Source organism: Penicillium macrosclerotiorum (assembly GCF_028827735.1).
Source record: "Penicillium macrosclerotiorum strain IBT 26536 chromosome Unknown utg000003l_segment0_segment0, whole genome shotgun sequence".
In the NCBI taxonomy this organism is placed as follows: Eukaryota; Fungi; Ascomycota; class Eurotiomycetes; order Eurotiales; family Aspergillaceae; genus Penicillium; species Penicillium macrosclerotiorum.
Window position 1 is genome coordinate 4,385,780 of NW_026643083.1, and position 23,230 is coordinate 4,409,009.

The following is a 23,230-nucleotide window of genomic DNA, read 5'->3' on the forward strand; positions in this document are numbered from 1 at the left end:
AAAATCAATCTCAAATTCAGGTTCCAACTTTATGCCATAGATTGTTTATCATCTCCGTCTAAGAGCATCGAGTTGTCTTTAGAAGCCCAGTGAACGCCCCTTGTCCCTATTTCACTTTCTTATACACTACGACCACAGTGTTATCCGCAAGCACTTCGTGCTCGGGGGTCAGAGTATATCTCCCGATTGTAGGCAGAACCTTCCGCCATACTGCCCAATATATAATCCCCAGAGCGAGAATGGCAATTCCGACAACCGAAGAAAGCCAGTATGGGAGTGATGTATCTCCTTTGCCCCCAGGAGGACGAATAAAAGGTGCGACCAACTGAAATGTCTGGCCAACCAGGAAGAAAAATGCCACTGGCAGCCACGCACGGAATGGTCGATGAATATGCGGAGCAGACCAGCGAAGGTAGAATAGACCCGCTACAACCAGAAAGTTGATGACAGCGCTTGGATATCCTTCCAGGTCAAGGATAAAGTCGTACGCATCACCAAACGGAATTGCAACGATGACAATGAAGGAGGGAATGAAGTGCAAAAGAAGGCCAGCGGAAGGGGATCCGAATGGCCAGTTAGATGCCCAGAACTTAGGAAATGGAATAACACCCTCCTTTGCCAGCTCTTGATTCACTCGTGCCTGGGCAAAGGTAACGGTCAAAACGTTTCCGAAGGCAGAAATTGCCACCAAAGCACTAGATGTATGTATATTCAGCATCAAACGGATGACTCCAAGGACACAATGGATTCCCCCCATTCTTACCTCAATGCACGTTCAGCTGTGTGACCAAAGACCTTGCCCATAAAAAGTGAAGCTACCGTCGTACCACTATTTGCTACCTCTTCTGGGGTTGCTGCAGCATAGTATGCGACATTCGCTAGAATGTACATAATACCACAGAACGATAGGCCGATTGGGGCTGCGATCTTGATAGTCCTGACCGGCTGACGAATCTCATTCATGACATAGGCCGCATTTGACCACCTGCAACATCAGCCATCGTTATTAACAGTAGCATTCGTGTGATTGGACACGTACCCTGCAAAAGAATTCAGAACTTTATACAATGCGATGGCATAGGGATTACTTGAGGTAGCTGACCCCTCAAAGGCATTGTGGAAGCTCGAATAAGGATCCGGCACACTGGCCACATGTCCGCCAAGAACGACCCAACCGGTAATGACAATAAAAAGCAGAAGGACCACCTTATAGACTCCGAGAACATTCATGCCACGGACACCCCAATTTGGTAGTAGGGTGTGTAGTAATGTAATGAAAACGATAACTGCAATGGCGATGCCCCGTTCTTCCCATTCGGTTGCTTTATGCCCGGCCGCAACGACGATGTAGGAGGCAAAAACAACACATCCGGAAGCTACGAATCCATTAGACAGGCTGGTATCTTTTCCTTGACCCCGAGCGTACCTGTAAATCCCAAAGCAACTGCCTGAACAGCGAAAATGACCGTAATCAGGGATCTTGGCCGCTTGTACACAGCCTCCAAGTAAACTTTTTCTCCTCCACTACGCGGTATCATACATCCCATCTCAAGCCAGACACAGAGACCTGCACCTGCCAGGAGAAAGCCTAACAACCAAAGGAGCAGGGCAGCACCGACGCTACCAGTGCTACTAGTAATGGAGGATGGTGTTGAGAAAATACCAGTACCGATTATGCGACCGATGCTGCTCTCATAATCATTAGAAACGAGAGTATGGGTCGGGGTAGTTATCTGACATTACATTAAAAAAATGGTCGACCATACGCCCAAATGGCGGCCCATTCCACCGCGAGTATACTCCCCAAAGCTCAATTCTCCCGCTCTTGCAACGGTGGAGCCACCGGCCTCATCGGATGAAAGTTGAGCATCATCTGCAGCGCTCAGAGTCGAAACACCCTGTTCAGCTTTGCTGGGGCTGGCAGTGTCTATCATTTTTGTCGGGAGATGAAGAATCGAAAGGCGAGGAGCTTCGTAACTAGGATGGGGAAGACCTAGGAAGAGCAGGAAGCAGGTTTCAACTCGCTGCTGCGTATCTTCTCGGAGAAACACGAAAGATTCCCTATGCCGAATAATTTTCCTGTTCTCTTTTCAGCTTTATACCTGCAGTATTCTACAGCCATAATGGCGTGATTGGCGAATAGCGAGTTCGTCATGAGGAGTACGTATAACTAGCGGAGACGCTAGAAGGCTTATCACATTTGGGTGGCTGATGGTGCTATCTCTGCCCTGTCACGACTGCATAGATAACATCAAGCAACGACGGCGTTTTTTCGTTTCGGAATAAAGCCGAGGATCACGATAATTGGTATAATTCACCCAGAGTATTGAGTACTTGCGTGTCACTGGGGACGGGGGTTGTCCGTTAGCAAAAGTTGACAGGGTCTTGGCTAGGGTTAGTCATCAGCAGTAGTTCCAAAACAGACTACCACTCTTAGTACAGCCTGAGTTGGTCGGAGAGTAGTATTCAACTTCCATCAGGATCATTCCTTATCGACCCCGCTCAAGTCGCAACACTATTCACAGCTCATTGGGCCAAGTCATGTCCCCTTCTTGTGTGATTGGGCTTCCCAAAATATACGCTAGCCAGGGTCAGAAATGCGTTCCTCCTACCAATGAGTTCCTTGTTGGGACCTGGCACGTCACCCACTCAAGCCTTCCGCTGTGGAAGGGCAAGCGGAATGTCAATATTACCTACAAAACACTTTCCGCAGACCCTTCAGGGTTGATAAAGATCGATGATCTCGTTCAATATCAAACCATTGATTCGGACAAGATCAGATCTGTTCATGGCGTGGATACTCCAAGTCCAGGAAACCAAGGGGCTTGGGATTGGCGCGGCAAAGGTTGGCTGATGATCGCCAGCTCACACTGGGAATGCCTTGGGTTTGGCCATACAGACGATGGTAACCAGTGGATTGTCACATACTTTGCCAAAACCCTCTTCACGCCCGCTGGAATCGACATCTATTCTCGAAATAAAAACGGGCTTCAACAAGACATTATCAATGAGATTCTCAATGGCCTCAGGGACCTGGGGGCACAAGAAATTGCAGATCTTGCGAACGCAATTTTCCAAATTCCTCAGAATTAGCCCTGCAAACTGGATGTCAAGACCTAACGTTGTCGAATGTCTCCACACTTTTCTTATGATTACGAGTACCTATAGTCATACATTTCGATATTTGCAAGCCGGCTTTTCTCATCACAATCACAAGAATCTGATATCTATAGCTTATATCCTCAGGAGGACTACTTCTTATCAAAATATATTCTCACATCATCTTGCTTTATATAGGTGCATTGTGGTCGGGGATTCCATTTATTAAAGCTCATCGTAGTCAATATCTAACGAATAGAGAACCTCCTCACAAAATACCGAAACAGGCAAGTTAAAATCCCGATAGACTTTGCATTCTTCCAAGCTCTCCCTCAATCGCCAGGTCTCAGCGAATATGAACTTCCGTTTCCGTTACATCAACCCTTCTGCCTTTATGGAAGCCATTATCTTCTGGTTTTTCGCATAATGGGAATTCATCCTGTTGTCGTTTCCCGGGCCGGCAGAGAACCTTCGCAACCCAAGAAGGGAAATGTGTATTTCGACTTATAAGAAGCCCCATTTCGCGAATATGGTGTCTCCTTTCAACGATACTGGTGGCCTTCCGCCCATCGGTGAACAGAATCAGGTCCGACCTCTCCTGTTCCGTCATCTTAGCGGCAAGCTTCTCGGTTTGCTCTTCTGTAAAATCAAAAGAGGCACCCATAACAATAAACAATTGAGCAGTTGGATGCAAGTTTTGAGAATGCCAGTCTTGAGAGATCCATACAGGTTTGACCTTCCATGGAAGACGTCTTTCCTTCATGAGTGCGGGCCACATGTCTTCAAATAAAGACGAACGGTCCTTTTTCCCACTGACCGCATGGACGCATCCCGTAGTCTCATATGCCAAATGAGCTAGGAGCCGGTCTGTAACAACGTCCACTGGCACTTCATCGATCGTCGCGGTCTTAAATGGATCGGGGCCTCGGGATGCGAATTTGAATTGCCGTCCCGGATACATGAGGATTGAAGCAGCAATTCCCGCAGATGGGGTTGAGGAGGGTCTCGAGAAGTTAGGAAACGGATAGCGTATCGCTGGGCCAAAAACAGAGGGCCTGATGATTAGCAGTTTCTGTGTTGCATCGCTCTGGGCGAAGAGTTGTAGTAAAAGCCTTTCAGTGAGGTGTTTTGCATATGTATAAGGCCAAGGAAAATCATAAGCCTCGTACTTATTTGTGGTGCCAGTCATTTGTACGCTCGTCCACTCCTCTTCTGCCCCCATACCATAGTCCGCAGCTCTCTGTTCCTTGGATGGAGTATGAGTAGTATTCAGCGGATAAATAGATTCCGTCACAGTCACATCCGAATCCCTGTTCAGGCTCCAAAGATGTGAATTGGCGTACGCTGTAGAAACAAATACAAAGCGTTGTAACCCAGGCATTTGAAGAGATATCCTAGCCAAGAATATGCTAGGTTCAATTACTGAGGATGATAGCTTAGTCAAGGAACTTCGGAGGTTAATCGGCGATGCAGTGTGAATGACAATATTCACAGACTCTTTGAGTAGCTTCCAGTCGCTCTCGTATAAGCCCATATTAGTTGACATCAAATCTCCAGCCAGAATGGTAATCAGGGGATTCTGAAGGAGTGAATTAGCCATCGATTCTGGCAACAACCCCTTCCATTTCGCGCTCGCATTCCTAGAGAGAATGTTAGAAATGATATTAGGTCAACATTTCAGAGATAAAAATACCTGTAGCCTCCACGACAAAGCACGTAGACTCGTCTAGGATCTCCTTTGCTCATTAGTCGATGTAAGACTGCAGTCCCCAAAGATCCCGTGGCGCCTGTCAGGAAGATAGTCTTGTCTTGGTAATATTGCCACATAATGAACGAGAATCTCTTGTGTCTAAACAATTGTATTTCAAAATTCGCCAAGGGTTGTTGGTTGTTACTCACGGCGATATTTATGTTATCGAAATTTGTATAAAACATGGACGCGATGTGTTGAATTAGTGCGTACTATTGTTGCACAAAATGTATGTGTCAATCCCTATTGGGTTATGTCTAATGGACAAAAGCATCTACCGGCATATAGGACTCCAAGAAACGATCGACAAATATGATGTATCCACAGGTTATACAAGTGTGACACAGTTTGCCTGTCAAGTTTATTGATGATTCATTTTCGATGTCATTATTGTTCATATTGGTTGCAATTTCGCTATTTACGTCTCATATTCTGTGAATGTACCTCGAAGACTCAGCTCTTCTTGATCTATATTCTTACGCACAGAAAAAGATATCTCTAAACATACTTTCCTATTCAGTTTTTTATTGCTTTCTGTCGAAATTTAATCAAATGAAGGCACGACCTAAGAAATATTCGATCCTAGGATACCTGCATGATAGTCAAAACAGAAAATTCAACGTTTTTGATTAATGCGGTATGAAAAATAAGGATACCGAAAGTCTGTCTACAATCTTCGTATCGGCTAAACATGCGGCATTCTAACCTTGGAAGTTTCCATTCCGAAAAAATATAAAATATAATGGTAGTAATAAGCTTCATCAGCGGTTACTCAAGATCAATATGTATCGGTGTCTGCCAATATAGTTACTCCCAATGACGCGGGATATGTCGAGTGCTACCTTCCCGAACGATTGGGTGTATGTTGTTTCTCAACTTATCTTTTTAGCTCAGGCCAATTGAAAGGAAAGACGTCAATGCCAGCCAGGCGGAGACTGTAAGTGGCTACAAAGAGCCGCTTAGCGGGTTGGGCTTTGGGACAGAAGACTTGAAGAGATAAATCGAGGATTTTAATGTGTTCAATTCATATTTGGTCTACTATTTCGTTTCCAAAACACTCAGAGTAAAAAGCGTTCAGTATAAAAGAAATGGACACCGCAAAATCCTCCCCTAGTAGAAACAGAGAACCCCAGGGAAAGCACCTTGATGAAAGCGAAGTCAAGGGCGTCTGAACTTTTGTGCAGCAGGCTAACAAAAACAGTAATCATCTCACATGTTCGTACTCATCCGGTGGACAATAGGCACCGCGCTAGGCGGCAGACTGCCCATCTCGGTAACCACCATATCCACGTACTCGGCAGGTGTAACATCGTACATGATATTGAGCAGCTGCAAGTTTGGCGTGTCCTTCCATTTAGCCAGGGGAGAGGTGGAGGCATTGCGTGAGGCAGAGGGGTCCGGAGTAGGGGCAAGGGCAGCACCTTTCCCACCCTTTTTGTTATCGGCGGGGGCAGGGGTGTGTGCGGCGGGGTCAGGAAGACCAGTCACCTGCTGGGGGAGCACGGAAGAGACCAATTCATCGGCGTCGGCAATCTCGTTGACGACGATGCTGTCAAGGGCGACGCGATCAGTGAACTTGACAGTCTCGCAGCACACGATGACGGGCACTTCGACGCCACCAGCGCGTTCCTTAGCAGACATCGCCACCAGCGCGGTGCCAACACGGGAGTACAACCGACCATTGCTGGTCATTGCGTGTGCACCCAGAAAGACCTTGGTGGCATCTTTAATGGCGTGGCTGATGCCATGCACAAGAGAGTATTGGATATCCAGTCCGACGCTGGCAAGAGCGCGAGCCAAGTTTTTACCCTCGAACAAAGGGCGCGAGTCGATGATTGATACTCGGAACCGTTTTCCTTGCTTGTGTGCTTTAATGAGAGTCTGCTTGACAATGGAACTGCCGGCAAAGGTGACGATGACATCGCCATCCTGGATCTTCTGTGCCGCGCTCTGGGCGATGACTTCATCGGCCACGGTAATCTTTTCCCGAATAAAGCTATCTATAAATTCGCAGAGTGTGGCTTTGGCACTCGCTTCGGGAGTAGAAGGGTCGACAGACGAGATGGCCAGTTTCAAGGCCCGGATGGCATTGCCTTGACTGATGGATAGTGGCCGACACGTGGAGAGGTAGGTGATCTGGTGGGAAAGGTGTGTTGTCAAATGGCGCGACAAGGAAGTGCCCAAGGGAGTGGCATAGGATTCAACGACCTTGGGGTTTGACTGTTAGCGTCTTTACACACGAAATGGCAGTTCTTAGCATCGCTTACCCGCTTGAAGGCAAGCATGGTTGCCACACAGCGCGCACTACTGCCACAAACTACATAGTCCCGCAGCTGCAGACCCAAAGCCAGGACAGCGGGGTGGACTTCCTTTCCAGCGCCAGCAACAGTCGTGCGACGCTGCTGTCCATAGAGATGACCGAAGACAGCAACCTTTTTGTCTTCCTTCTTTTTCTTCTGCTCCGCAGCCGCATCCTGAGCCAGCGGGCCCGATCCACGGCGCGGCTGCGGCGCACCTCTTTGCCCCTTCTGCGATGCGCCTCCACCGACTGCGTCCTTCTTTGGTGTCACTGGAGACCGAGTCTGGTGGCCGCCGTTGCTACCAGGAGCTGAACCGCCTGCAGCACCAGCTCCACCCTCCCTTTCTAGTCTTTCCTTTGCGCGCCGGGCAGCCTTCTCCGCCTTGGCCTTCTTTTTCAACTCAGCCGGTGTGAGTGGCTTGTCATCTCCAGCATCAGCAGCATGCTTGGATGGATCTTTACCGGTCGCGGAGTGCTTGTCCGAGGGGACGGGGCCCTTTGCGCTCTTGGAATCGCGGATGGGGAGGTTTTGCGTCTGGGACGAGGAGGCGCTCTCGGTCGCGGGAATAGGCTGCGCTGCGCTGGGTGCAGCAGATGAGGTTGAAGTAGGCGCTGGGTCAACGGGGTCCACCATTTTGTATGACTCAATCTCTCGGAGTACGAGGGGCGGCGTCGAGTTGAGACCTTGAAGCGCTTGGTGGGGAGCCGAGAGGGTTGAGTCACGGAAAAAGTGATGCCATAAGCGGCCCACCGAGCGGCGCAGCCCTAATCTCCGTCTCCGCATCTGCAGACTCATTGTGAGGTCAAGTCCTCGAACTTGTTCGCCAATACAAGAGTCGTGAAAATATAATGCTTTAGAGGGATTTCCTAAAGGTTACGAGGCAACCTCCCCTATTAAGATGAGATGGAATCGGAGCAAACAAATAAAGTCTTACTAAGAACTGGGCTGTAATGGCCACCTTTGAAACATGCATTTGCATTACATCAGATTTCTCGTTACTTCATTGAAGGGAATCTCTCGCTACCATAGAAATAGACAAAAAGGACAGACAAGTCAAAGAGCACGAGGAACCCAGGCGCCGGTAATCGCCTTATGAGCCTTGGTCTTTTGTGGCTCCAGTCCGAACAAAAGCAAAAACAAAGAGTGCACCGCCAACACCGAATTCTATACGCCAAGGAAGACCGGAGAATCAAAAGACTAACGAGTATTGCCAACAATTGAGCCCAAGGCACGCCGTTTCCGGCTTGGGATCTGTTCATTGGGACGCCAACGCTCATGATCAGTTGCCAATTTGCGTTTGAATACACTGAGGTCACCGAGGAGATCCTGCATGCGAGCCTGCATCTGATATGCTTCCTGGTCATTCTCGTCCGGTGTTATTGTATCATCGTCATCATCATCTTCCCAGAGATCGGGTTCGGTTTCGGAGTCAGAGGGATCAACAGGAGAGCTATCGCGATTTTCTTGGGTGCAGGGCTGCGATTGCTCTTCTTCCGCTAAAGAGGTCAAACTTGGCTGGCGCTGTGCGATGGTGACAGCGGGGATAGGATTCTTGAGACTCTCGAGGGCCAGTTTCAAGTGCATTCGCAGAGCCTCGTTCTCTGTCTGTAATTGACGGATCTTGCACTCGCTAACCATCTTGGTCTCCTCCATCAACCGTTGCATCTTCTCTACCTTTTGTTGATATTCGTCCAACTTCTCGTCTTGTAGCTCGCTTGCGCGCTGGTGAGCTGTCGCCTGGCTCACGCTCAGTTGCAGTGTTCGAATTGTCTCCGCCATCTCGGCGATCTGTTGGTCACGCTCGGCAGCAGACACATGATCTTGGTTGACACGTGCCCGAGTGCGAATGTGCTTGGCCTGGTCGGCGTAGCGCAATGTTGACAGAGTTTCTTCATAGTCGGCTGGGGAGATACAAGCAATCATGGCCGTCTTGGAATTGCCTCCAAGACTGTCTTTCAAGAGCCATGTCAGGATAGAATCACGGTATGGCACTAGTTCCTTGCCTTTCCTTCCTCCGCGAATTTTCTTGGGATCTGCTAAAGCAGCAATGACGCGACCAAGAGTCGTTAGGGACTTGTTGATATTTGACCCCTCGCGCAGCCGGGCACCTGTTGCCTCCGTAGACTTGGCGCGCTCAGAGCCTGCCAGATCAACTAATCGGATGCGGGCAGTGCGTTCAGTCGTCTCGTCTGTGGAAAGATCATGATGAATCTGCTTGAGTGTAATTGTGAAAACGGCATGAGATCGAGAGGAAGTATCATTCATCTTAGTGCTCGCCGTGGTGCGCGATACATCGCCCTTTCGCATGTACTTCATCAGCTCGGTGTAGTTCCTCACCGTAAGCTCGGTTAAATCCTTGACATATGGTCCTTCTGAAGGAGATTCTCGGATGCGAAGATAATGCGGCGGATCGGTCCGTGGGACCAATAGATCGCGAACGTGTTCGTTGTAAACTTCAAAATAGGATACTCGAACGTTGTAGCTGATATCAGGTGATGGAGAGTCCTCAATGCGTTGAAACAGGTCTTCACAGGTACGAGGAATGAGCCCTGGCTGTTCATGGGTGCCCATCATCGTGTAACTCTTTCCCGAGCCTGTCTGGCCGTAAGCGAATATACAGGTATGATATCCCTCGAAGTTGTGATCCAGGAATTCCTCGCCCAGAGCATTGTACACGTCCTCCTGGTGGGCGTAGTGGTCGTCCTCCTCGTCATGCGACCAAAACGAGTTATCGAATGTAAACGACTTGTCTTCGAGGATCTTGCCGCGTGCCTGTGATTTCGGCTTCCCGCGATCGCCTGGGCTCGGTTTCGGAGCTCTCAAATTGGTCGCCTGAGTGTGCGGGTCCATCGCGATGAGACATGCTGCCTGACGTTCGATCTCTGAAGCATACGGTTAGATATTGCATTTCGAGTCCCCTTCATCCACCGATCTTGAGCCATCCGAGGCGCCTCTGGTGGAACACGTACCTCTGGGGAGGAACTTCCGAACGCGTACCACCACGCGCACGTTACCGCCTGGTGATGGGCTGGCGGTTCCGTCCTGGCGACCGGGTAATACCGCAATACTTTCTCGGGCGCGAAGGGATGGGCTGGATGCGGTGGATCGCATGGTGGCGGCTGATGCGGACGTGGAGATCACACTGGGCGACGTGATTCCGGTCAGGGCGGATGATTCGGACGAGGTGGCGGATGAGATTGAGCCAGGCCCCGAGCTCTGGCCGATGTGTCGAAAGAAGCGCGAATCCAGCGCCATATCCCTACTATGCTCCCTCAATAACTGCACACAAGTGTTGACGGCCTCGCGTCGTCGTTCGACAAGGTAATGGTACATGCAACGAATCAATGGGGGTACAGGAGAAGAGGGGAAATTTCGGAGTTGAGCGATCCGAATAATGAAGAGAGTGAAGAGAGTGAAAGAAGGGACGGATGATAACGAGTGAAAAGGGGGTCGGTACTGTTGTGCGTTGTTTCCTTTGGAGGCCGTTTCAAGTTTCCAGTGTTCGTCGTGGCCCCCGCGGGGAAGCGGAAGTAAACAGTGGTCGGTGGTCGCGGGAGTCGAATCAAACGGGCATTCTGCGGCGAGAGGAGAATGCGAATGCAAATGCGAATGCAACGAACGCAGGAATCGGTTGAAAATGAAAGAAAAATTAAAATACAAGAGAAAGGCGATATGTGTCTAGGAGCTAAGGATGTTGTCCTGGACGGTGAAGTGATAAGTGAAGTGCAGGTTGTGTCTGGTGGTTGCCATAGCAATGTATTGGCCTTAGTTACTAGTACTATACAGGACTACTAAGTACTACTACTCGCCATCACCACAATCACATTGTATTCGTGTCCACCTAGATTCACAGGGTTTTAGATCATAACGACCCACCATTACTCTTGCATCATGATATTCATCAGGACTGAATTCAACATTCACATTAAATATAAATTCGTTTAATATTTTGTCTGATATTTTGATCATATTATGCTTGCACTATAGACACTTAACACTTTGACAGTCTGGCGTTTGAATTTCAACAGCATCACACAAATTTTATGACGATTGTATCATCATAAATTAGTCGAAGTCCGCGGTCTCGGCATTCATTGCCTCGAAGACGTCGGGCTCGTCTGTCAAACTGTCACTCTTCATACGGGCGCTACCGCCATAGGTGACGGGATCAGGCACTGGGTCACCGGCCGCGTTCATGTGCTCGGCGAGTAGCTGGTTGGGTGACAACGTCGTACTTTCCTCGGCCTTTTTCTTGCCTGTGCTTGCCTGGGCCTGCGCTCTTGATGCCGACTTTTTATCCTGGGTGGTGTTGCGCAGCCGGGTCTGCTGGTCAACACTCTCGGGGAAGCGCATCGCCGTGTCTGTTTTTGAGGAAGGCATATTGGATAATAGGTCTGATAGAAGAGAGATTGCAGTCAGTATTATGGTCTTATACTGTAACACCATGTCTCACGCGACCACAAACAACCATCTCTGGTGTGTCCCCGGTCTCATTCTCTTTTTTATACTTCCACAACACAAGCACGTGAGATGGATTAAGAGAGGGAGGACCTACTAGGAGGCTTTGAATACTAAATTTTGATTATCAATTGATGAAGATGGACATCAGAGTGTCTCTGCTGAGGGCTTTAGTCTCTGTATTTATGGCAACTGGGGGGGCCAGTGAGAAGGTGGCGGCCGGCCACACAATGATTCGAGTATGACGACAACAGTTACCACCACCGTGGTCGCTTCTCCGCACTTGCCGTGCCAGGTTCTCACAGGTGGTGCCACTGATTCGCTTTTGTTCTCGAAACCAGTTGAGCGTCGGTACGCCAGTTAAAGCGAGGGCTCAAGGGCGTCTCGAACAAAAAGTGATGGTTCGGTTGAGGGCACCCATGGATACCGCCGGCAAGCATCATGTGGAGTTGCAGCTCGCCACCTAACAGCTGGCTTTGGCTTAAAATGGTAAGATGCTGTCCTATTATCTCGATTCCTGTATGGACCATTGATATAATACCCGGGCTCAGTGGCAATCGAATCATAGCTTACTAGCTGGCGCAGAATCCTTGCTCAAAGCCACAAATTCGACCTCAATCCAATCTCAATAATTGACTAGTGACATTATATGACTTGAACATTTTGAGCAGTAGCGTAATCAATCACATTGAAATCACTATATTTGAAAGCCCTAATCATTTCACATAGAATGACCATCGTGGAATGATTCTCTGACATATATATTTGCGACATACTAGATAGGCGACAGTGTAAATAATTAATGATAGGGGGGTTATCGAATGCAGAAAACCTAGTGAGGCACACATTACGCGGAAAGGCAATGGCGTTGTTCTGTCAAGTTGATCTATAATGTTATAGAGCAGGCATATATTGCACCTATATAGACTGCATACTGTCTGGCGGGTGGGTCTTTTCTATTCTGGCCGCCACCGCTTTTGTCAGGGTGCTCAGACTCAGGCTCAGGCTCAGGCTCGCGCTCAGTGAGTAGTTAACAGCACGGACTCAGACTCGGTGATCACATCAAGCGAAGTCATGTGAAAGATGACTAATGCTCAGTGATTGCTCGGTGACCACCTGGGTATTGCTTAGTCACCTCCTAATTCATAAACTTGGTGTCCAATCAGCGTATATCCGTCACATACTCCCTTGTTTGAAGTGTAAATCAAAATTGGCTCGGGGATGCTCGGAGAGGGTGAGACGCTCCCGAATCTATTGCCGGGCCCATAGATTATAGAAAAATAGCAATTACTAGTATAATTCAACAGTGTGAAACTGACTAATATACTCTACTCCGCACGTAGCTTTGGTCCGTGCGTAGCTTTGGTATAGCCATGTGGATCATTCTATAGAACAATGATTTTAGGAGGTAACGTGTTATGTTCGAACGTGGTAAAGATGAAGTTCCATTCTTTGAGAAGAGATAATGATAGTTAAGCTAAGCTACTGACATAAGCAAGCGGCGATGGTAAGAGTCGTGATGTTTAATTCTTATTTTTCTTATTTTTCCAGCTCACCATCCACTTTCCAAGCCACCTCTTTGATCGTCAGATCATTGTCAATAGTGCTCTTTATAATGGGAGAAACCGTTGGATTAGATATTTATTTGGGCATCAAGTCATTACGAGAAAGAATTCTTCTCAAGGCCATAAATAGTCGTCTCTTATTCGATATCTGACTCGGAAAGCTAACAGATTAACAACTGATGTCGTTTATACTCAATCTATCAACGTTTGTTGATCACTGTATCTCGATCATATTTCCTGTCTCTTGAAGTAACAATGAACTTTCAGCACTGCTCGCAGTTGCCGCATTCCTTGCAGAGGGAATTCTTGCATTCGAACGCAAGCCTGGATTAAATTACTGTAGCAGATCGATCAAGCTCAAGAACCTCGAACATATGGAAGCCTATAAACTATTAAAAACATGTCTATCAAGGACCTTTGGCTGTGTTAACCAAGATCCGTCCTCTCGAAACATGCCACGCAGGATGTATCGAGGCCCCCGACGGCAAGAGAGACTACTGTGCACGTATATATCGCTGCCCCCCCTCCTCTCCTCTCATGTTTTATTACTTCATTTCGTTCGTCGTACTTTTGCCTTGTCCATCCAAATTGGCTTAAGCTAATTTGACCCCAGCGTATGGTGGATTCCAGATGACTCATGCTAGAAAAGAATGCATCAATGGAGCGAAGTACGTTCATAATCAAGCTTCTAGAAGCTGATGTGCGGTTTTCGATCGAATGACTGCATGCGTATGTCAATCACAGTGTGCAAACCCAGGAAGAAGTGAGGCTGTCTGGAAGCAAACATATAAATTCTATGAGGGTACGACAATGAGGCTCACGATCAGCTGAAAGAGCTAAAAAAGCACAACAGAGCTAGTATAGGGCCTGTTCGAAATGGATATAGTGTCTTGGTAGCATATATCCGAGATACGAATGCTGATTCAGGTGCTCATCTTGATATCTGCGATCTTGCAAGAGGTACAAAATTCATCCCAATGGAAACAACATTATTCCTAATTACTTTGTAAAATTTCCTCAATTCTCGGGTTCATACATTCAAGACCAAACACTCAATCAGCAGCTGTTCAACTGCGGATATAGAGAGGTGAAAAGAAGGCTACAATTAGAGCATTTTGAGCTCTCTTCTGGTAATTTGAATTTCGAATCCTATAAATCGAATAACTTAACCTCAGTGATTGCCTTTTTGCTTTCTTCCCGAGGCCCTAGGCACCTCCATTACTGTTATTTGTGACACTGTAATATATGGGCTTGAAAAAATTACAATACTTGTTATGGGGCGACAAATGAATTTTTAATTTATGTCCGCGATTTCAATTGGTCGATCGTGCGAATGACTGATGTACTAATTTGTCGATTCGGATAGGGGAATGCGATGCCTGATATTTAAATCTGACAACTTTTCTTATCGTCTTAACAACCCCCGCCTAACTCTGAGTAGTGTATCTTATCTTTCTTAAAAGCACTCCCTAGAAGATTTTGTCGGTCAGTTCGCTATCATGAGTAGCTGCTGTATCAAAGGTTTCAAGTGGGACGGAGAACCCCAGGGCCGGGAAACAACTCTCGCAGAGAACCCAGCCTATATCACAGGCTCCAACAGCGATGTTGCAATTCTCGTCATCCACGATTTGTTCGGATGGACATTCCCAAATATCCGCCTACTTGCGGATGCTTATGCAGAAGAAGCCAATGCGACAGCTTATGTTCCTGACTTGTAAGCCAAGACACGTGCCTAGAATTGGAAATATCGCTTCCTGCTCACATACAAAACGCAGTTTTGGAGGCGAAGTTCTTAATGCAGAAATTTTATCTAAAGATCCTGTCGAATGGGGCCCTCTCGATATACCCGGCTTCGTGGCCCGTAACAGCAAAGATGTGCGATGGCCCGAGATTCTCGCCTGTGCTAGGACTCTGAGATCGCAATACAAGCGAGTAGCCGCTATCAAATTCTGTTTCGGTGGCTGGGCTGTATTCCGTCTAGGGTCGAAAGACAACGAAGACCTTGTCGACTGTATTTCGACAGCACATCCGTCTTGGCTTACCAAAGAGGAGATTCAGAATGTCGGCGTCCCAGTGCAGATTCTTGCACCGGAGCACGACCCTGCTTTTACACCGGAACTGAAGGAGTTCAGTAACAAAGTCATTCCCACGCTAGGAATTGACTATGATTACCAGTATTTTCCTAATGTGGAGCATGCATTTGCTGTGAGAGGTGATCCTGGCAACGACATGGAGCGAAAGGGAATGGTGAGGGCCAAGAAAGCTGTGGTATATTGGCTTAACCAATATTTGCATGGCAACTGAATATTGATACGGGAACAAAGGAGAATTCGTGGATGAAACTTTCAGGAACGGGAGTACATAATATGTTGAGTCGCGCCTGGTATGTGCCAAGGCTGTCGCCATGCGTTCTCAATCCTTCACAGAAGCTTTTGGAAACAATATCCGTCTCCTAAATTCCTCGTATGAGAACGGTGCATAGAAGCTCACGCGAGGACTTCATAAACATGCTCGAATTTGTAATACCGTGAGTTCCTGTTATAGGTTGCGAAGTATTTATCAATCATCGATCAACACAAGTAGCTATTGCGATTGAACGGGGCGGACCGGCACTGGAATGTGGCAACTGAGGAGGCAACAGACATTCGCCTGAGAGTAAAGCTTACCCACCCGATCATCTATCAGATAAATATAATCTGTGTTTGGTATGGGGTCAATTTCTGCAAGGTCAGAACATTTGGTTTTTCTTGAGTATGCGCAGTTAGCGAGAGGCAAGCCCAGTGGTATTTGTAAAGAGCAGATCCTTTCCCATCCAGAGGCGGCTAACCCAAATCAGTCAATTTCGACAATGATGAGGAATTCAAGGGCTACTAAGACAGTTGGGCCACATCTGGGGAAGAAAGAGGCGGGTTGCGTATACACCGGATATCTTGCCTAATGGGTTACCACAACAGTAAAGTCTCCCGCAGCCAACAGTACTTAAAGTCATGTTCAACCCACATCTTCGTCCAGAGATATTGGCCATTCGGTTCAATGGATATGGTGGTATGCGTGGGCATTACTTTGTTCGATCATCGACCAGTTCATTCCAGTCGAAGCAGGCGGCCGCTTCTGTACTGCCACAGCCCATCCAACCAGTGTTCTATGGCATCTCGAGCATGACACTCCAATTTCCGGTCATAATTCCGTTCGGCTACTTTCAGCCCAGTCCGGCCAAGAGATTTGTGTCATTAATACAAGCCCCGGGAGTTTCTGGCTCGACTAACATCGATGATGTATTTGGCGAACTGAAGCCTATTCAACCTGACCAGTTGATCGGAGAATGGGATGGGTTTGTCCTATCTGAGGGACACCCATTCGAAACCGAACTGGACGAGCTGAATTGGGCAGGAAATACATTTGATTCTACTGAAGATGTTGCCCCTCTCATCATTTCGAAAAATGGAGAGCGAGTGCGATTTGAAGACTGGGGGAAGGCATCGGTAAGCTTTTTGAGATTATGATCTAGAACTCATTGAAATAATCGCAAGTTGAGACCTTATTTCTGACAAATATTTTATAATAGTTGCGTGAAATGAAATATCGTGGTGTTGTGTCTGCTGCTTTGGTCTATGACGAGCGACCAGTGATTGTGTATTATCGGACAGTACAAGCAAATCTAGTGGCTGGAGTCATGGAGAGCAAGAATTGGGGTCAGAAGTTCTATTTCTACCTGAAGAAGTAAGATACCCTTTAGAAAAGGAGATTGCATATACTATGGCTATAGAAGCGAGCGACCAGGCAAGATAAACAAGCAAGGATGGCCGCATCGTCTTAATTTTATTTCCAAGTAGTGAAAACCTCATTGTCCACTTTTTCGATCGTATCCCACTGTAACGAACTCCATGTATCAGGGTTCTCGAGAGCCTCAACATAATGTTTCAGAGCCATCACAGTCTGTGCTGACCAGCGCTCCTTGCTCACTCTTCCTATCCCTGCAGCCAGTGGGGTCATCAGAATTGTGTTGATTCTTTTCTGTTGATCGTGACGGTTATGCCCCTCTACCTGGCAAAGCAAGCTCCAGACGCACTCGTAGACAACCTCGCGGTCCCAGTTCACGTTTTGTGGTTCTCGCATGGTCGGACATAACCCAATCCAGCTGCAACCCCGTGGGTTCCCTTTCAGACGCTCAGGAAATTCAACCAGCGTGCATGTACCTGGTGGGGCGAAACCTCTCCATTTTTCGTACAATACCTGCTGCGCGGCTCGGGTCAGCGCATGGTAATCCTCATGTGGGCTGAACGTTTTGGAGATAGCGTGGTCGAAAGCCCCATCTAGCCGTCCAAAGGAATTTGCTGGCGAGACGACGAGGTCAAATTTGACCGATGCAGGGAGGCTGTTGAGGCGCTCATTGAATTTGGTGATCTTCACTTTATTAGGCGTAAAGCTGGGCCATATTGTCCTCAGTGCTTCCTCAAAGGCGGTGATAAATTCTGAGTCTTGACAGAGGAGCACAATCTCCGGGATATTGGCAGTCATAGCTGAGGGAGGGACTGGCAGTTGAGTATCGTTGAAGAAGTGAAGACGCAAGATCTGGCCTTCCGACGTGTATGCACGCCAATAGCAGTGTCTCCGCCCACCCCCACCGCTAGGAGTTCCAGATGAGGCTCGGCGGGCCAAGTCCGCAGACCCAGGGAAATATCTAGGCCCCAATCTACCAATGCTAGACCTCCGGAATAGTTACTCCGCCACGCAAAGTCATGGCCCTTGCAGATAATCAAAGGATACATATCAGCTATCTAAGCAAATTACATATTATGTGCAAGAAATAGGAGAAAGTCAAAAGCAAAGGGTATAACATGTGTCCACTGGGCCCACAGTGATCCACCAACGCTATGTAAAACCAGAAGCATGTTGCCATACTCTGTCCTATGACACAGTGCAAGTCATCAAGATGCTTCTTCAATCCCCAGATCTCTCTCCTTCTTCAGTGTAGCCTCTTCAACTACCTCCTCATTCAAGCCTTGAGCCGCAGCTTTGGCTTGCTCTTGCGTCGATACGTACCGAATCAAGCTTTCGCACAGACGATCCAGAATCCACTCAGGCTCAGTCTGGTGGGCAAGCATGGGACTATTTTCGCCAATCCAGTCCCAGTTCAAAACACCAAATTCATCCTCGTCGACAGACATGCTCCCTCCGTCGATAACAGGGGGTTGACTCGTGTCAACGGAAGATGGCCGACTGTGCGGATCGGTGAATTGGATCAGGCGAGTAAATTCGACCCATTCCTCGTATTTATATCGTTTGCGTTTGCCGTCCCGAGCATCCTGGGTGGTACGACGGATCGCAAAGGCCAGTTGCTGGGCAAGTTCGAAGGGTGACGGGTCAGTCTCACGGGCGAGTTCTTCGATGGTGCGGTGTGGGTGACTTGAGTCATCAGATCGACTGCGGACACGCCCTGGTTGCTCAACTTCTTTTGAAGCTGAGCCAGATGGCCGCCGGTTCTCAATTTCAGCTGCCTCGTCCGCCTCGTCACCAACCTGAAACCCACGCTTCAAGTTTTTCTTTTCTTGGCGGACTTGAATCCAATTCCTGATGAAAGGGAAATGGTCAAGAAAGTTTTTGTATACTCCTGCTCGAGGCATGACGAAATAGTCGCTGAATTTCTCCGTCGAATGCTTGAATCCGGCAACAATTGTATCACTCATCTGCGAGATGAGCATCGTCATGGTCGGGATAGCGATCAGCGACCACATCACAAAGAATGGTCGGCCCGGATTCGACTGCGGTGTGAAATCACCGTATCCAATCGTCAACAGGGAGCAGAAGCAGAAATAAAGCGATTCAAAATACGACATTTCTTCTAGCTGCCAGAAGACAACTGCTCCGCATGTCCACACTATACCAAAGGCAATGATGCTGATGACAAGGTCGTTCCAGCGACGGAAGCGCATAGTGTCATATTGAATTGCGCGCATGGCATCGAAACGGTCTTTCTCCTCTCGCATGACCAGGAGTCTAGGCCGGCGACCAGATGCCAAGGCATTGATTGTGCTGCGAATAGGTTGGTGTTTGTGATGCCGGTGGTTAGAAGCATGGGAGTGCTGACGAGCAAGCTCCGGGGTTGAAACATTCTTGTCTCGCGATAAACTCGGTTGAACAGATTGAAGCTGGTCTAGAGTGATGGATCGCTGGAAAGTCGACTGTCGCTTTTGCTCAATATGCTTCCGGACGACATTGTCATAATGAACCTCACGAGCAAATTGGTGGATACTTCCAACTACCAAACCGAGCATAATAATTCCTATTACTGCATATGGCCAGATAATCCCCCTTCCAACTGCTGTTTGCGCAGTAACGTCTCCAAAGCCCAATGTGAGAACCGTGATGTCGCAAAAATATAAGGCGTCAGCGAAAGATATGCCCAAAACTCGTTGGAAAATTGCCGCGCCGATGAGAAGCCAGACCACGAAGGCTGTCATTTGAAGAATGAGGGTCCGCTGATCATCTGTGAGTGAAAAATGCTGCGGGTACTTTCCTAAGAAGTACCCCAGCATGTTGATCATCAACATAAGACCCAAAAGAAAATAGAGAATGGCAGCAATAACAGCACTCCAATAGGCTTGCGAGTATACATCGTTGGGCGGAATCGGTGGGCTGTAGATTGATAGAGACGCTGTCAGCCCGCATAGCTGGCATCCTGTCAGTCACCAACCGTTAGAGGGAGAAAAATATTGCACGTACCATGCCTGTTGCAAGGAACCATAGAATGATCGTAACCGGCAACGCGATGATATAGCGAACTGTCTGGGTAAAATTCAGAAGCAAAAAAAAGTTCCCGACCACACCGCAAAGAAGGGACACTGCGTTCAGCGCGATCGCCCTGTTGATTCGATCAGCCATCCGCTTCAAGTCACGTTCTCCAGTCTCGATTTGAATAGACTTACCAGTGAGGGTCAGGATAACCTTCCTGTACCCAATTTCCAGCTGGCCCTTCCACTCTCGAAATAATCTTACTTCGCCATGGCATGACCAACGCAACGATCGACATCACATTGGCTAGCGGTCCGGCCGCCGCCGCCACCAGCGGAATCGCAGTGGACGCAATCCACCACGACTGTGGCTCATCATCCTCAGGGGGTCTCATATGAAACTGACTGCAAACACGATCCCATAGCGACGATTTGGCAGCGTGATCGCCGATTCGGGCCTCGAGTGGTTGAGATCCATTCTGCATCGTTCATGCGGCCGCGCCATGCACTGGGACCGGAAGCGAAGGGGAAGAACGAAGGGACTCGAAGATAGTACTGTAAGTGTACGCACAAGGGGGGAAAGACAGATAAGCGTTCAGGAACTGAATTTTTGACTGGATCGAGGTGGGGATGCTCTTGACTTCATCCCTATTGCGGCCCAGCGTGTAGCCGATACGCGGCAGATCGTAATATAAGAGGGTAAATGAAGCGGCACCGAACTGTCTGAACGTCTGAATATTGCGCACTTCCTTCCGTGAGAGCGCCGCTTTGGTAGAATGAGACGATGGGGTTCAGACAAATTTTCCCAGAGTGCAGGCCTGACCTTTGGAATCCTATTGTTTCTGCGGATGATGTCAATGAGCGTGTCAAAATCCTTGGCTTCGCTGGATCTGCAGTCCCGTGACTCCCCACATGCGCCCGTGGGTCATGGGGCTTCGTCCAGATGTCGATAAACAGCCAACTGTGGTGTAAAGTTCAGATAGAAGGATGGATGGGGATGAAGAGCCATATCTGACACTATCGGATCGATCTTGATCGGAAGATTATGTCGTTTAAAATAGCGTCTCGGCCTAAGCCAATTAGCGCGTCAAGGTTATCATTTTGTGGAACTTCACTTCCTCCGCTTCAACTTGGCAGCGGACTCCCTAAATTGCGATCGGGTCCATAGAACTAGAGCGAGAAAAAGGTTGAGATATTGTTAAATCTTTTCCAATCCCATTGACAACGACTCATGACTTGCGAGATTATGGTCGTTGAGACAGAGTATATTGGCAAGGTGCTGTGCGGCATGGAGTATTGCTTGCGTCACCTAGCACCTACCCGCTACCTCATTCCTGTAGTCATTGAATATATCTTTTTGAAAAATCTCAAAATATTCTGTCATCATAATGAATTAGCTCTTTTGTAAAGCCTCGTATATTTACAATGAAATGGTATTATTATCACAATATAATAGCGCGCCCGCTGAAACCAGTACCCAGAAGAACCCCCGCAATCAAATACAAGTGTGTTTCTGTGGCATCGTTATATCAATTTTTCCAGTGAGTCGATCCATCGAGCTCTGCTCTCATGTTTCCCGAGCCGAGTTCAGATACCCCAGTCGACCCTGGCAATTCGCGCAGCCTCTGTGGTGAATATATAGGCTGATCTGATGTTTGGCTAAATGTTTCATTGGTGAAGGCTTCGCTGCTGAAGGCTTCACTTGGGGAAGATTGCTTTGGCTCATGGACTGTGGAAAGCTCGCTCATTGTAGGCGGCCGTTCGTCAGGGATGCTTGTCAGTCCTGTTCTCCTGCGTGGCCGCCACCACAAAAAGAAAAGCAGGATTCCGGCAATAGCGGCGGCTGCTAAAACGCCTACTATGATTCCCGCAATAGCACCACCTGAGATTGAGTTCGACGAGTTTGTGGCAGCGGCAGTAGATGTGGTTTCAGAAGCGGATGTAGGGGTTGCGGTGGCGATGGAAGAAGTGGTAGACGTTGTCATTGTCGAAGAAACTGCTGTTGAAGAGGTTGTCGTGGAGTCAGCTTCCGTGTTGTTGTTCACTATGATATAGGATCTCATATAGGATCCTGCTTGATGGTTGCTCCAAGGCCAAGGTTTGCATGTATAGCCCGCCGATGGGTCGGTGCAGTTCTTATTGTTATAGATGTAGAAGCAGAAGTTTCCGCCCTTTGGGTCCCAGTCGAAGATATTCCCCTCTGGATTATCGATCGTCTTGCAGGAAGTATTTGTCTCGCCATGGTCCGTCAGAAAATTGCCGGAAGAGTTCGTCCAGCTGAAGACCCATGCTGTAGTTGATGGCAGACAGGCAAGATACAGAGGTAATAGAAACATTGTGAAGGACACCATGGTGGAAGGAGAATAGCATGTAATGCGGCTCAAAGAGCGTGATCACGCATTTCAAGAAGGCATAAACTCCGAAATTTGCGACGCATGCCATTATATGTCCAACTCTTCATCCCCACACTCCCCCCGTCCCTTCTCTTTCGTATTCTAGGGAGATTAGTGCAGGGTTAGTCGCTGTGCCAAGAGTTTGAAACGGGATGTCCTGCGCCAGGAAGAGTAGTTAGCAATTTCTCGCTCTCACCCGTCCAATAAGATGTTTGCGATGGGCAAATCTCGGGCGGGGCGCGCAACCACTTGCACATACGAGAAGACCATAACGCTAATCAGGGTCCGCCGAGGCTGAAGAACACGAGATGATCGGCAGCGTACCACTCACTCGAGCACCATTCCACGAAGCCCCTCCTCTTCTCCAAGTATTTATGGCTCGCTCACCCCGAACGAGCTTTTCCGATCGTATCAACCCCTGTCAGATTTTTGTTTGACCTTCCGAAAGAAGGGGTCACTCGTACGATCCTGGGCGATCCTACTCTGACTATGGTTTACGACCAGCCTGAGCACCTCCGAGGTGCCAAGACTCTTGGAAAACTGAGGGCCAAAGCGATGAGAAGTTTCCCATCGGAGAACTCCTTGATGGAGGAATGAAGCTGGACTGCAGTGTCAATAATGAAGCAGAAAAGGAGGTATACATGACATGTCAAGCAAAGCAGAATATACTACGTACACTGTGTGATGCTTCTTATTTAGCGACCTCTACTTTGAAGTTTAACATAAAAAATGTCCTATCTGGGATACACCATCTTCAAGTGCATGGTTGGGCGAATTATCACCAGGCCCTGTTACGATGAGTAGAGCCCAGCCTTCACGCACATCTATCTCGTTCAATCAACTGTTAGACAGCATCTGAATGGCCATCATCCGCCCAATAATGCAAGGACAATCACCAATCAAAATGCTCCAATGATGCGATGCCTCTGGCATG

General features: G+C 48.1%; 11 protein-coding genes across 11 annotated transcripts; 3 read left to right on the forward strand and 8 right to left on the reverse strand.

Annotated features, from left to right (window-relative positions):
* Window positions 1–106: 106 nt before the first annotated feature.
* Window positions 107–1,934, reverse strand: N7462_004478 (High affinity methionine permease; the record flags this gene model as incomplete). The annotated part of the gene is made up of 5 exons (XM_057076204.1): window positions 107–695; window positions 764–985; window positions 1,040–1,376; window positions 1,427–1,691; window positions 1,767–1,934. The coding sequence occupies 5 exons, from the start codon at window positions 1,932–1,934 to the stop codon at window positions 107–109; spliced, it is 1,581 nt and encodes a 526-aa protein (XP_056935709.1).
* A 607-nt stretch (window positions 1,935–2,541) lies between these two features.
* On the forward strand, window positions 2,542–3,093 carry N7462_004479 (uncharacterized protein; the record flags this gene model as incomplete). The annotated part of the gene is made up of 1 exon (XM_057076205.1): window positions 2,542–3,093. The coding sequence occupies one exon, from the start codon at window positions 2,542–2,544 to the stop codon at window positions 3,091–3,093; it is 552 nt and encodes a 183-aa protein (XP_056935710.1).
* A 352-nt stretch (window positions 3,094–3,445) lies between these two features.
* N7462_004480 (uncharacterized protein) lies at window positions 3,446–5,034 on the reverse strand (the record flags this gene model as incomplete). Its single annotated transcript, XM_057076206.1, has 2 exons — window positions 3,446–4,739; window positions 4,793–5,034. 2 exons carry the CDS (start codon window positions 5,032–5,034, stop codon window positions 3,446–3,448), a joined length of 1,536 nt encoding a protein of 511 aa, XP_056935711.1.
* Window positions 5,035–6,058: 1,024 nt separating this feature from the next.
* On the reverse strand, window positions 6,059–7,944 carry N7462_004481 (translation initiation factor eIF2B subunit delta; the record flags this gene model as incomplete). The annotated part of the gene is made up of 2 exons (XM_057076207.1): window positions 6,059–7,057; window positions 7,117–7,944. 2 exons carry the CDS (start codon window positions 7,942–7,944, stop codon window positions 6,059–6,061), a joined length of 1,827 nt encoding a protein of 608 aa, XP_056935712.1.
* Window positions 7,945–8,346: 402 nt separating this feature from the next.
* N7462_004482 (kinesin-3 family protein uncB) lies at window positions 8,347–10,482 on the reverse strand (the record flags this gene model as incomplete). The annotated part of the gene is made up of 2 exons (XM_057076208.1): window positions 8,347–10,031; window positions 10,119–10,482. 2 exons carry the CDS (start codon window positions 10,480–10,482, stop codon window positions 8,347–8,349), a joined length of 2,049 nt encoding a protein of 682 aa, XP_056935713.1.
* A 732-nt stretch (window positions 10,483–11,214) lies between these two features.
* N7462_004483 (uncharacterized protein) lies at window positions 11,215–11,529 on the reverse strand (the record flags this gene model as incomplete). The annotated part of the gene is made up of 1 exon (XM_057076209.1): window positions 11,215–11,529. One exon carries the CDS (start codon window positions 11,527–11,529, stop codon window positions 11,215–11,217), a length of 315 nt encoding a protein of 104 aa, XP_056935714.1.
* Window positions 11,530–14,671: 3,142 nt separating this feature from the next.
* N7462_004484 (dienelactone hydrolase family protein) lies at window positions 14,672–15,476 on the forward strand (the record flags this gene model as incomplete). The annotated part of the gene is made up of 2 exons (XM_057076210.1): window positions 14,672–14,886; window positions 14,948–15,476. The coding sequence occupies 2 exons, from the start codon at window positions 14,672–14,674 to the stop codon at window positions 15,474–15,476; spliced, it is 744 nt and encodes a 247-aa protein (XP_056935715.1).
* Window positions 15,477–16,159: 683 nt separating this feature from the next.
* Window positions 16,160–16,896, forward strand: N7462_004485 (uncharacterized protein; the record flags this gene model as incomplete). Its single annotated transcript, XM_057076211.1, has 2 exons — window positions 16,160–16,654; window positions 16,738–16,896. 2 exons carry the CDS (start codon window positions 16,160–16,162, stop codon window positions 16,894–16,896), a joined length of 654 nt encoding a protein of 217 aa, XP_056935716.1.
* Window positions 16,897–16,991: 95 nt separating this feature from the next.
* N7462_004486 (uncharacterized protein) lies at window positions 16,992–17,690 on the reverse strand (the record flags this gene model as incomplete). The annotated part of the gene is made up of 1 exon (XM_057076212.1): window positions 16,992–17,690. One exon carries the CDS (start codon window positions 17,688–17,690, stop codon window positions 16,992–16,994), a length of 699 nt encoding a protein of 232 aa, XP_056935717.1.
* Window positions 17,691–18,100: 410 nt separating this feature from the next.
* On the reverse strand, window positions 18,101–20,388 carry N7462_004487 (uncharacterized protein; the record flags this gene model as incomplete). Its single annotated transcript, XM_057076213.1, has 3 exons — window positions 18,101–19,843; window positions 19,896–20,034; window positions 20,099–20,388. The coding sequence occupies 3 exons, from the start codon at window positions 20,386–20,388 to the stop codon at window positions 18,101–18,103; spliced, it is 2,172 nt and encodes a 723-aa protein (XP_056935718.1).
* A 1,044-nt stretch (window positions 20,389–21,432) lies between these two features.
* N7462_004488 (uncharacterized protein) lies at window positions 21,433–22,254 on the reverse strand (the record flags this gene model as incomplete). Its single annotated transcript, XM_057076214.1, has 1 exon — window positions 21,433–22,254. One exon carries the CDS (start codon window positions 22,252–22,254, stop codon window positions 21,433–21,435), a length of 822 nt encoding a protein of 273 aa, XP_056935719.1.
* Between the last annotated feature and the right edge of the window lie 976 nt (window positions 22,255–23,230).